The sequence below is a fragment of the Populus nigra genome, chromosome 4 (genome assembly GCF_951802175.1).
Source record: "Populus nigra chromosome 4, ddPopNigr1.1, whole genome shotgun sequence".
NCBI classification, from domain to species: domain Eukaryota; kingdom Viridiplantae; phylum Streptophyta; class Magnoliopsida; order Malpighiales; family Salicaceae; genus Populus; species Populus nigra.
The window spans coordinates 1548733-1563028 of record NC_084855.1 but is presented as its reverse complement, the minus strand read 5'-3'; the positions used below and the strand labels follow the sequence as shown (position 1 = coordinate 1563028).

The following is a 14296-nucleotide window of genomic DNA, read 5'->3' as shown; positions in this document are numbered from 1 at the left end:
GGATTTGCCTTCTGTAACTTTGTCGATCGAACATCACATGGTTTGTGGAGCTTTATTGAAGCATCTGTAACTTTGTCGATCGAACATCACACGGTTTATATTGAAAAAGAAAGAGAATTTTAAAATAACTAGGGAAACGAAAAATAAAAGAAAAAAATCTATTTATATTGGGAAGGAAAAAAAATGAAGGAAAACTAAAAATAACTAGGCAAAAAAAAAAATCTTTGAGGGCTAACCTTAACTTGTTACATGACCTAGCCCGTTATAGAACAAGACATGTAGAATAGCCCATTATAGAACAAGACATGTACAATGTTCTAGGAAAATGGAGAAAAAGATTTTTTTTTTGTTGAGCTTAAACTTGTTCCATGAACATGTTTACTAGAACTTCCAGACAATCCAATTAGAACAAATTCATACATGACACTTCATATCCTTAAAGATACCGACCACAACCACATTGAAATGTAATTGTTTGTGGCAGTTTGACATGGTGGATATGCCTAAATCAATAAATGGGCCTTGCAGTACACAGGCCTGTTGAATACTCATCCTCGAGGTGATGCTCGATTACTCGGCTAACGTGAACCCGTCTTTAGCAATATGAATTTTTAAGTTTACCACACATTTATTTATTGTTTCAGAGGGAGATTTTCCATTTTTCTTATATTATGTGGCTGTGGACTTTTAAATGATCATGTTAAAGTACGTAGCAAATATCCAAAACTCGGAGCGTTTCCACCAATAAAGCTATAGGATGTAAAATTTCTACCATCGAAGAGCTCGAGGCATTGCCTCTTCGTCCCGATGTAAAATGGTGTGCTAGTGGACATTTAGTTACATGGCCCTTTCTGGTTGTTCCTAGAGTCGTGGTGAGGATATCAGAGGGCCGACTGCTAGACAGCCCGAAGATTATCTTAGCCCATTGAGTAAATTGGGAATTTTCAACTCGTAAGTCCCTTCAATCCCTTTGGTGCTTAGATCCTCGTGTACTCTAATGGTCATTCGGTATTCTTCTATTTTCAAACGATGCCCTGAATTATTTCAATTGACGAGAAAGGTCCATGCATGCCCAATTGATTATCCTGCATTCCATGACAGAACAAGCAAAATGTCTTCTTCTAAAAAAAATTAGTATTTCGAGGGAGAATTTCGATCGATACTTTTATCAAAGGAGAAGATTTTCAACCTGGCTGCTTATATTTGGTGAAGTTTGCTTGTCTTGTCTGAGCACTTCAAAGACAATTTGCTCACTCTTGAAGAGAAATGCAGCAGACGCACACTCTTTTAGACTTTTTAAGCCATACTGAAGTCGAGAATCTGTGTTCATAAGCCCTGGGTTTATAACCTTCCAACGCGCTCGCTCATGTACTAACGTTTGGAATTAGGCTCATAGGAGACAAGGCTGTAAAGTTTACTTGAATATGTAAGATCTAAATAAAACTAGTATTAATCCAGTTTTTTATTTGTTTCTAGACGCATTATGGTACTTTTTAGAAAGGGGGGGCATCGATATTTTTCCACGGCCTTGATGATTTAATATATAGGTCTAAAGCATCCATTAATATCAAATTAGATTTCGGGTGTACACATGGCCAAAGATGATAAAATTTTCGAATAGAAGACTCATCGAAATCTAATGGATGAATCAAACCTTGGATATGGCTGCTATTATCTGGTAATCATACTCGAATGCACTACTTTCTAGTCAAATATAGTCTACTGGCTACCGATCACGAGGATAAAATATATGTGCAACAAATAAAAGCACATTCATTGATCGTGTCCACAAAACTCAGAATTAAAACAACTTTTGTAATGTTTTGTTATACCTTTGTCTCTTATTAGTCTAAAATCTTAGATGGTAAGCAAATTAGTCAACTTACTCTTATATGGATATATCGATGTGAGACTATGTAAACCATCTTGAACTCTATAGTATTGATGTGAACTCTATAGTATTGATGTGAACATGTTTAAAAATATATTAAAATAATATATATTTTTATTTTTTAAAAATCATAATTGATATCAGCGCATCAAAATAATCTAAAAACACAAAAAAAAAATTAATTTGAAGCAAAGAAAAAAATAAAAAAATTTCAATGTTTTTAAAAATATTTTTTAAACACAAAAACAAATATGGCTCTATTTTTCCTTTTGTTCATATCTTAATATTCTTTGCATATAAACACATAAAGCTTGTATCTTCTATTTAAATTAACTTACTCATGGAAGAGTCTTTAGTTTTTTAGAGAACTTGTTTTACAGATATTCTGATTTTCCAGAAACAAGTTTCTACATCTTCCAATCCATAATAACCTTAGAAAAACCATAATCTTTACGAGGTTTTCAACAACCAACCTCATCATATATCCTTAGAAAACTGTGTCTGGTTGGCAAATTGGTATCTCATCTAGCTCTATACATATATCCATCCACTGGACATGTTGATCCCGTTTTAATACATGCCTCATGAAAGCATTTTCTTCAAGCTAAATGAGATGGATGTGCTACAAGTAACTATAAGCAACAATTATTTCTACCAAAAAAAAAACTGTAATTTTCCCGTATGTCTTTGTTGCGTCTCCTAAGCAAGCATGTTGACCCAAAATAAGAAATTAAGAAGGATTACCGGTGTCTTATACTATTCTCTAAATATTTATGTGTGTGTGTTTGCCTAGGGGTAATTAAGAGAGCTAATAATATTTTTATTGGTCAGTAATCGTTTATAAATACACATATGTGGCCTATATATAATAGTACTATAGTCAGGTATATATCGTCAATTATCCCACATTATTTTCCGTTCAATTTATCATCTCTAAAAAAAAATATAGTATGCTAATTTCTCGTCTGTTATTCATAATTCAAATCTTAAAAGGACAGTAAAAAAATGTTTTTTTTTTTTTTTATAAACACATCAATTTCTTAATCTGGATATTTTTCTTAAGAATATTGGGAACTGAAAGATGTTATTAATTATTGATTCGCAAAAGGTAGGTCAATGATGATCTTGAATGTTAGACGGCCACAATTAACTTCGCCCTTAGGGCAATTATTGGGTCAAGTCCTTGAAGGATTTTGATTGTAAAAAATGTACTCCAAATCCTGCTGATGATAGACTGACCCCCCTTTCATTAATGGGATGTCACGAAAATAATAGAACATTTTTTTTTATCAGGTTTTGATTCTAAGTGTAATTTCTTCTTGCTTGATAAATACTGAAGACCGGGGGTTGCTACGCATCGTTAGTCAAGAATTTCTGATGGTGTATGTGGTTGAAGGGGGCAACATGCCTGCCCTACAACACAGCTCAACTCCCAGCACATGAAAGGCTCTCCTTGTCCAACACCAACTTGTTGGAGCAAAAAAATGAAAGAGATTAACGGGATGGCAGATAATTACACCCATCACGTACATTATCGAACAGAAGGCATGCATGAATAATATTATCCATGCAGAGTTGGTATTAAATCCTCAAATTAATGTAGAATGTAATATCTCGACTTGTTTATCATCTTTCTTGCTAGATACATGTTTTCTACCATGTATTTCATGAGTTGTACACATAAAAAAACAATACTTTGAGACGGAAATTCTGCGAGGTCGCTCGCACAGTATAAAAGCTCCGAGATTTACCTCAAAGAGATAAATATGGTAGGCGTAGAGGTGGAGGGGCACAGTTTTTGGTGACTTTCTCGAAAAAGGCGGGAGAAAGCGAGATGCTATCTAGCTTCACACATTCCGATACTCATCTGGAGGGGCCAGCCTATTTCCGTCAGAAAAATGAATCTGATCATGGCATTTATGTTATGTTATTTACATAAATACGAGGGTTGGTCATTCTGTTCTGTGTTTCGAAGCCCTGTATTCGTGGATGAAGAATGGCACAGGGATTCGAGAGGCAGATGGCTTTTTTGGGTGCCTAAAAGCACCCGAGTAGATAAAATCTTCGCAGCAAGCGCCTTTTGCGTAAGTGTGACTCTTTGAAAGATACATGTATGGACAATCTATGAAATTTGAGGCCTTTCTTTTTGACGCAAAGGCGAGCTGTGAAAATTTATAGATCAGCTAGATTGATTTACGAAATACCCATTTCATTTTCAACCATGTCATTGATGGCTTGTCCCTTGAATTTTGCCCATCTGCTACTGTGTGCCTTTCGATCTTCGCAAAGCGAGTAAAAATGAAAAGAAAAAAGGGACAGAAGGGAGGTTTTTTTCATATAGATGCAGGGGCTAAGAGCCTAAAAAAGAAGAATTATGGAGAAGAAACCGGGAATAGCAACCCAAATAGCACCATGATGTAAAGGATCAGCAATTCCTGCAGGCGAGAAATCAAGATAAGGAACGCCAAGTTCAAAAGAAAGGTCCCGATTAACCTACCAACATCAGAATTTACATCTCTTTAATAATATCAGAATTCAAAACCATGCTGACAATTAATTTTAAAAAAAATTTGGAAAAGATACTCGCCCATTTGCTTATTGTTATTCGACAATTAAACCACACCATGCCTTAATTTTACTACAATTATAAACATTTTAAAAACCCAGAAATATAAAGGGCATGGTTCATTGATGATATTGCATTAAAAGGTATAATCGATCGATTATACCTTTTATAATAATTGATTATGTGTGAATCAAATTCCTCAAATTTTTAATTTTTTTTATAATAACCGATTGATTTATTAATAAAACAACCATTCAAATAATAATTAGAATAAACAAAATGAATTAAAAAAAACTAAAAAACAAGATTGGAAACATATTCAATTACAATATATTAGTAACATCAAAATCTAAGTTTTATTCATTGTGCGTTTTATGTCTATAGTTATCCGGATATGAATGCCTCTAGCATTATGAACGAGGTGAATTTCTGTGCATGGAAATTAAATTTGCTAATTTTTATCCAACAAAACAAACGACAAAGAATCAAGTCAAAGACGACATCTCAATCCATTGTTTTAGCGTGAAGAACAACTTAATTATTGTGAGCCAAATTCCCAAAATTTCTTTCCAGTTGCAAGCGGCCGCCATTAATACAATAAATTATCTATTGTCTTTGGATTATTTTTCTAATAAATTTTGGATTTTAACTACTTTTACTATTTAGCTTTGGATTCTTTTTTTTTTTTATGTTAGTTTTATAAACAATCGACGCATTATTTTTTTTCATCTTAATATTGAATTTCAGACTTTTCAAAAAATATTAGAATTTTCTCTACCATAGTGTAAAGCTATAATTAACTTTAGGGTTTAAAAACCCTAGTTTTATATAGCATTTCATAATTAAAAGTTTTAAATGAATAGTGAAGTTTGTTTTATCATCGGAGGAGGGGTCATAGCTACAAGGGGACAAATTGGTGTACCTTTGCAAAATTACTTACCTTTTCATTACTGCCAAGCTAGCTAGCGAAGATAAGCACAATGTGACATTGTAACCACTCGATTTGATACAACCACACGAATCGTTATCATTAGCATAATCCAATTCTTCAAACTTTTATATCATTAGTTTATATTATTTCGAAAGGTAGTCTAAAATCACATGCATGTAGCTCTAACTTCTCAATTCTCGACCACTAATGTCTTAATCACTATATAATTTCTTAAGTCAATTCATTTTGGCTCTTTTATTGTGTACAATTACGGCCACTTCTTGAGGCAGATATCAATCTCTTTAATGTGGGCATCTATGTTTGTTTGTCACGAAAAAGCGATATCCATTTCTTGCTTTTTTACGATTGGATTCATAAAGGTATACCATATGCATTTTTAAAGACAAAACTATAGAATAAGGTCCTGGATTTTATTGTTTCCCCCCATTCTCCTCAATCATGAGAGGTCATGAGAGGTTGGGAAGGTTAGGGAAGGCTGAACTTGTCATTTCAGTAGACCGTGAAGTGGGCTAGCTAGGTTTAAAAGAGATTAGGCAGAAGTTGACTCGTTTGAAGTAAGATGACTGAGGGCACGTTAAGCTCAAAAAAAGAAATCGGGTAGGAATCGACCCATTTAAACCTACATAACCTAGGATCGAAGTTAACTCATGGTTCAATTAAAAACTAATTTTATTTTTATTTAATTTTTTAAATTAATATCATTTTGATTAAAATATTGAATTAACATATTAAATTCAATAATGGGTATGAAGTGAGGTTTAATAGATTTGATTAAAAACATTTTAGTCCAAGAGTTACCTCTTTTTTTTTTTTGAAGAAATAACAATAAAATTGGGCAAACATGGGTTAACAAGAAAGAGACATTGAAAAGACAGAGAAGAATAAATAACCAGGAAAAAAAAAATCAAACTCACCAACTTGAGTGATCGTTGATTTACGACTGAATCTAACCTTTTCTCTGCCTGTAATTTTACTCAAAGATTATGAAATCATCGCCAAGATTGCTATTATACATGTGAAGGTTGTCTCCATTTCAACTGCTGCTTGGGGTCCCTTACTTTAAAAATACTACTACGTGATTTCTCTCTCGGATTAGTATATTTCGGTCTTCTTAACGAGGGAACAAGTTAGTGTTTAAGAGTACAATGTAAATTTTGTTTTTTTTTTTTAAAAAAAAAATGTTTAACTTGAAAGTTGATATTTTTTTAATGTTTTTGGATGAGTATATTATATTAACATAAAAAATAAAAATAAAAAACTATTTAATATATTTTTAAGTTAAAAATATTTTTAAAATGCATTACACATGGCGCGCAGCGTGCAGTAGACACACGCTAAAGACTTTTAACGTATGTACAAGCCTTTTCAATCCAGGAATTTCTTTTACAGCGTCTCAGGTTTTTCTACCATGTATTAGACTATAATTAAGATAGCTTTCTCTATTCTATGAACGTGACATGCCATATTTCAAGGCGATGGTGATATACAATCAAGCCACAATTGGATAGGCATTCAAGAAAATGGACCGAATATTGAAAACATGAAACCATCCAAAAACATTCCTGTAAAACGTCACGTTAGGGTAAATAGATATTGTTTGTTTTTGTGTTTTAAAATTTTTTTTAAAAAAAATTGAATATTTTTTTTATTTTAAATTAATATTTTTTTACATTTTTAAATCATTTTGATGCGCTAATATTAAAAATATTTTAAAAAAAAACTTTTAAAAACACTAGCAGCGGTGAAAAATAACATAGCCTTAAATTGAATAGATTGATTATTGAAAGTAAAACAAGGGCACCTCATTCAGTGAATAAGATTGTAATATTTCCTTGCTTATGTTATCTTCAAACTTATGTTATCTTCAAACCTAGCTAGTTAGTTAGGTTAACAACATCTAGGAAGAGGGTCCCATGACCATGTTTTATATATTCTACTCATCTACCTACCTCTAATTAACTAATCAAATGTGATTTATATATTTTTTATTTTTTTTGTTTAAATCTAAGATTAACGTTTAAAAAAATTAATGACTTTTTAAAGATCTATAGACTAATATTATAAATACATTTTGAAAATCGTGCACAAAACAACTTCATTGTAAAATAAAGGCGTGAGAGTTACCCGCTAGCCTGCAATCTGCATGGTCTCCACTCTCCAGACTCTCCACTGTGTCGGCTATCCTCTGAAAAGAGGGCACCTCATCATGTAATTGCACCTTAACTAATGTGCCTGAGACTAGCTGCTAGGGCACCCTTATCTTCTATTCTAGCGATGTGCCGTTCTCACCTTTCACTGGATTAACCATCTGGCTCGGCTCGAGAATTTATGGAGTCCATGAAAGTATTTAGTTGTGTGTCCGTTCAGTTCGGCTCTTAAGGGCTAGACATGGGGTTATGGACCACAAACAGTGAGATGGGACTCCCCTAACAAACATCATGCCCGTTTTTTTCAATAAAAAACATGATAGATCAACTCACCAAGGCATTTCTTTAATGTAAATGGTATTTTGAACTAATTTTTACAAGTAAAAATAAAGTTATTATTGATTACATTTGAGTCGTGAATCGTGCATTTTTCCTATAAAATTAGATCGAGTTTCATTACTTGATTTCTTAAAAGATGTTATATTTATGTATGAATAATCCTGTTTGTAATATATATATAAATATATATATATATATATTTTATTAGCTAGGTTTGGAAAATTATTTTTCTTTAATTTATTTTTATGAGTACAAATATTTAAATTTTGTACTTAATAGATAATAGAAGAGTACAACTATGACCATGAGAAAATGAAAATATGGAAAGTAGAAGGACATCTCTGGGATCACTGTAATAAAAGTAACCCTGAGTCGCTGTTTTGGGGCGTGCAATATGAGCCCTTGCTTTGGTGGGCCACCACTTAATCACTGTGATTATAATAAGTTGATAAGAGATGTCTGTGCAGTGCGGTAAAGAGTTGATTTTAAAAATATTTTTTATAAATATATATCAAAATATCAAAAAATTTAATTTTAATATTAATAAATTAAAATAATTCAAAATATATTAATTAAAAAATAAAAAAAATCTTTTAAAAACAGTGTTTGACAGCAAGGACAAACAGTCTCGAAGATTATACCAGATTTCAGCAGTGGCCCCTACCACGTGGGCTATGGTGGATGTGATTGATGAAAGTCTTATGTTTTGTTTTCTGGATAAAAAAAAAAGATTTTCCTCGAATAAGCAAAATTCTCCCTTCGGATTTCAGATTCTGTTTTGGTTTTGTATTTTAAAAATACTTTTTAAAAAGATTAATTTTTTTATTTACTTTAAATTAATTTTTTTATTATTTTCAATATAATAATGTTAAAAATAATACTAAAAAACAACCGCTTTAAACTCCCGAGCACCCGCTTTGCCCTTTGATTGCGGTCGTAGCTTAAACAATGGTTGGGCAAGGAAAAGGAAGAAGGAAATTCCCATAGAGGACAGAATAGGTTTAAAATATTGCAGAAGATACAAAGACTTTTTATATTTTTAATGAATTCCTCTTTTTATCATAGTTTTTATCGATTGATTTTTTTTTAGTGCTACTGCGGTACTGGCATCCAGAGTACTTGAAATGTACCTAAAGCAAAAGGGCGTCACTTTTTGATCAAATTCTTTGTGAAAAATATCCACAATCCATAAAAATTAGTGAAGCAATTGCTAAAATATTGTTATAAAGTTATATAAAAGAAGAATTAATTAATACCCAGCTGTTTTCTCAAAAAAAAAAAAAATTATACTACTCAGTTGTTGAATTTAGATCACAGAGATATTATAACATTAATTTGGTTGTGTTTTTTGCTATTTTCTTACTTAATGGAAGAAAATACCCCATGGAAAGGAAATGAGAGTGGTGCTGCGACATGGGTTTTATTTATTTACTTATTTTTGCTAATATATTTCTGACAAAATATTCTTCTTAGGTGTCTGTTAGGCACCATCTTTAACAGTTTTAACGGCCAAGCTGGGAAGATCAAACCCAGGGATAATATTGCAGCCCCAACTGCCAAAGACAAAACCCTAAAATCAAGTGAAAAGTGCGATGCCGTGTCTGTACAAGCTCCTGCATGAGAGAGAGAGAGGGAGAGAGTAAAAAGGGGAGCAACCCTATTGTATTCCTTGCATTAGTTCTCTCACAGGGTACAATTTTAGTGGTTGGCTAAATTTCAAACACCACTGTGAGGAAAACTTCAAGCTTCGAGATTTACAAATCTAAACTTGGTGATATTTCACGGGGGTTTTGACCAGTCAGAGTCACCGTCAAATTAAGAGGGGAAAAATTAAAATTTTATAAGAGAAAATTGAGGAAGAGAAGCAGTGAAGCAGCTTCATCTCTAACTACCATGCCTTAATTTTCTCCAAACAAACAATATAGCCTAGCACTGATGCAGCTTCCTCCAAGCTCAATATCTGACCAGAATGGACTGAAAAACAACTTCTTCACAAGGAATAGTGAGGCCCATGTCGTGATCAAACCCAAATTCTTCTTCTGCTTGTTGAAGCAAAGTTTGAAACTCGGGGCTACTTAAGATAGAGATAGGCACAATGTATCTGCTTCTGTTTTCACCAACATATACTACAAAGTGGCCTTTCGGGACATCCAAAGGAAGGCCTTCTTGGTCATGATAACCTTGTTTCTTTCCTAAGCTTGAGCACCTCTTGAGGATCTGCTTGATAACTGCTGTTTGAGGCAGTTTGTTTGATTTCCTGATAGCCATTTTTCGGAGAGTGAAGTTTGAGAGAGAAGAGAGCTTTTTGGGGCTGTGGTAAGTAAGAGATTTTAAGGTAAAGCGTGAAAAGGTCGAAGGGATTGTGGGGGTATATATCGTGAGACTTGAGAGGCAGAGAGAGGAGCAGTGTCATGTGGGGTCGTGGGGGCAAAGGACAAACCAGGGGTGTTTTTTGGGTCTGTCTGACCTTAAGGACATGCTGGGTGTTTAGCCCATTGGGTTTACACCACCTTGTTGTCGTTCCTAGGGACATCACGGGCCCTCTCCCTCTCCCTCTTTCTTTTATATATATATATATATATATATATATATATATATATATATATATATATATATATATATATATGTGTGTGTGTGTGTGTGTGTGTGACGATGATATTTATAAAGAAGTAAGAAAAACCTCACACTCAGATAATTAACTTGAGTATATCCAATAAAATTAGTTAATTTAATTGATTTAAATAGAAGACAGCAATAAAAAAAACATTAAAAAACACATGACAATAATTAATTAAAAAAATAAGTCATCGATATCATACATATAAGAAGAAAAAGACAAGATCGTTGGAGACATGTTACCACTTCACCGTAGACATCGGTCACAACCAAAAAAATTTGTTAAGATAGTTCAAACTCAATTACAAAAAGATGCAAGATGACATCAAAAAAAGTCACATGGTTTGCTAGAGCAATACTCTAGAAAAACAAATTAAATAAAACATAATGAAGTGAGTATATGTTTGTATTCAATCAATCAATTCTATTTAATTCAAGAAAAATATTTATTTTAAAAAAATATATTTAACAATAAACAAAAAATTAAAAGACCCAAGATAATCCAACAAAAAAAAACAAACAAAGGATATAGAAATCATATAAAAAAACAAAGAGCACAATCCCCAATAAAATAAATATCTGAATGATAAAATTATAAAAAAACATTAGCTTAAAAGAATGATAAAAAAACCAAAGTAACCGTTAGCGAACGTCCTTATGCTTAGTTAGTTTTCTCAACTGCAACCCATGAAATCCCGTAATAGGTTTAACTAAGAAGCTTAAATATTTAAATCAATTAAATGTTGAAGGATGAAATTGAATGGAAAAAAAAACCAAACTAAAGATTTTAGCAAAGAAAAAAAACAACAATCAAAAGAATAAGAATAAAATCTTATAGAAAAAAATGATTGAGGGTGAAATTGTCAAAAATAAATAAATTATAAAATTATCTCAAGTGACATAAATAACAATTAAAAAAATAAGAACCAAATCTGAAAAACTAAAAAAATCAAATGATGATGAAATTGAAACAAGTTTTTATTTTCATAAGTTATTTAAAATAAAACAAATATCAATGGAAGAGAAGTAAAAAAAATCAAATGAGGATAAAATTAAATTTTTTTTATTTTCATAAGTTATTTGAAATAAAACAAATATCAACCAAACGATTAAGATTTAAATGAAAAATAAAGAGAACACAGGGGGTTGATTTAAAATTGCAGGGTAGAATGCAAGAATCAAGGGAGAAAGAGGAAAGAAAGAACAAGAAAAAAAAGAAATTGTTATCAAAGCTATATTGGAGCTTCTTTTTCTACACACGCCGCTGTTATATGGAGGAGACATCGAAAGGAATCTAAAGACGCTCCAAAATGATATTTATGGTTGTTGAAATCAACTACATGTGTCGTTTAAAGATAACGAAGTGGCTGAAACGTGCCTAACACACGTTAGCTAATTATTTTTTAAAAATATATTTAGTTCATTAACTAACCCTTACTTTTTCCAATAACAAAAAAAAACCAAAAAACTAATAGTGCAATAACAAAAACATCCTCAGATCCAAGGCATAAAACATTAAACTCCTAAGGGCAATGAGGATTTTTTTTACTGTGCAAATAAAAATAATAAGATGAACTCTTCGGTAGTCAAAGTATTTTTGTATAAAGGATAAATTAGTTATTTTAGTGTACATTTTATAATTAAAAATATAAATCTACCTTTCAATAAAACACAATAATGTATTAATTTTAAGGGCATTTATAACAGTTTACTGTAATTTAAAAGGAAAATATCTATCATGCTCTCGGTCAATTTAAAAATTTAAAAATATCAAAATGCTCTCATTGCAAAGACAATTTACGTGAAGCCTAATTTTTAAAAAAAAAGATAAGAAGGTAAATTCATTATTCTTGTCTATAGTAAAACGTACCCAGAGAAACATGTGAATTCATCACTTTTTTTTTTCGTTGTACCTTCAATTGCAAGTTCATGGAAGCACCACTGCAGTTTCCTACGCTTCCTCTTTATTTACTTGGCTTTTTTGGGCAGACATTGATCTTCAAGTCAAAAGTGAAACAGTGAAAACATTCCTGTAATAGGACTATCACTTTTCTCGTCAAAAGAAATTTTATTGATCGAGATCACCGTTATCAAACCTATCCAGTGCAGAAGGTCGACTAATCAAGTGATCATCGACGCAGAACTTGACTTGGATTTGTTAGTTTCTGAATTATGTTGGGAAATGATGCTGTCAACCCCGGACAATCACAATATGTAAACCCGCGATCTTGATCAAACTTGAGCATAATTCAATGGACTCATTTTAATATATATATATTTTAATTTTTATTTAAAATGATGTTATATCAGTCTATTTTAAATTTTTATTTAAACTACGTTGTTTTGAAATAAATCCGGGTAAATCTATTAACTCGATCCACTACCTCATAATCCAAATCCAAGCATGCCATAACCTTGATCCATATAATTTCCATTCACATTTTATAGTTTTCATGCTAGCTGTTTAACTTTTCTGTGTGGAATATTATACATTATTTTTCTTCAAGTTTCTAAGATACAGATTTTTCAGTGTTCCCTCTTACGAGTGGTTGGACACATTCTTCAATTTCTTATGTTTGATCTTTGAATTCTCACATCACTAGTAACTTTGACTTCGCTTCTCTTTCACTCTTTCACCAGGACTAAGAGCATAGAATCTTAGAAAAAAGAGCAACGTGTGATCAATTCTAAGTGCAGTTTCATATGACATTCCTGTGGTAATTCAAATGGAAAATCCAGCCAAGGTTCTACAGGAATAGCCAAGACTTGGCTTAAGATTTAAGGTGATCTGGGCTCGAGTCTTTATATGTAATTAATGATCAAAATGGGGCCTCTTCTCTATATATAAACAAGGTTAATTGACCTCACACTTGTTATTCTATATCTTCATCACTTACGAAATACTGTAAAAAAGAAGAGGAGAATTTTTACCCTTCTCTCATTTCTACATTGTTCATGATTCAGTGATCAATAATAGCTGTGCTGACTGCTGAGGGTTTCGCTCAGCTTAACTGCTAGGCTTGTGATTCTGTGGATTGAGTGACAGATAAAGAACAGTTATTCACACGCATGTGCATCTGGTACGACTTGCCTTGCAGGGTTTTGCCATACCAAATTAAGCATGCCGTGCATTTACTCGCCTTATATAACTATAGTTTAGGAAATTCATACATGTATTTGAGAAATAATTTGACTGCTTTCAACAATTTCTTTAGGTGAATGCACTCCATCAAACTAATAGTACTGACACGGCAGCTACACACTTCGATGCTCTATTAATCCATGTCACTCCTGTTGATCAGCTCTTTCCTTCGCTCTTGGAGGGAGGAGCAGTGCTGATTTTATAAAAAATTCTTGATGTTCATCTACCTTTATTTAGCATTAAGAAAATAAAAATCGGATGCTTTAACTTGATGAGGGCTAGCAGCAATAGGCTCAAGCCAAGACAAGACCACGGAAGATGATCCTCTCATTCCCTTGCTGCTAGGGGTGCTCTGTAAAAATTGAAGAATCTTTCGTATTCTTGGAGAAGGGAGGCAGCACGGCCCCATTAATCTGTCAACAATTCCCATCAATATTGTAATTCTAACACCACTTTTTACGGAATCCAGCGCCATAAATATGGTTAATCAATTATCATTAATCAATCTTTTTGCTCAGCTAATATATATCAGTTTTAATAGATATTTAATAGTTCATATACCTTATTCATCTCACACATACATGTTGAATCCACACATTTATACAGTATTTAAAGCATGAAAAGTGAAGAAAAATCTAAAGCG

General features: G+C 32.4%; 1 protein-coding gene across 1 annotated transcript; it reads right to left on the bottom strand.

Moving 5' to 3' along the window:
* Positions 1-9530: 9530 nt before the first annotated feature.
* On the bottom strand, positions 9531-10250 carry LOC133691720 (protein SMALL AUXIN UP-REGULATED RNA 51-like). Its single transcript, XM_062112327.1, has one exon. The coding sequence runs from the start codon at positions 10161-10163 to the stop codon at positions 9849-9851; it is 315 nt and encodes a 104-aa protein (XP_061968311.1). The 5' UTR covers positions 10164-10250; the 3' UTR covers positions 9531-9848.
* Between the last annotated feature and the right edge of the window lie 4046 nt (positions 10251-14296).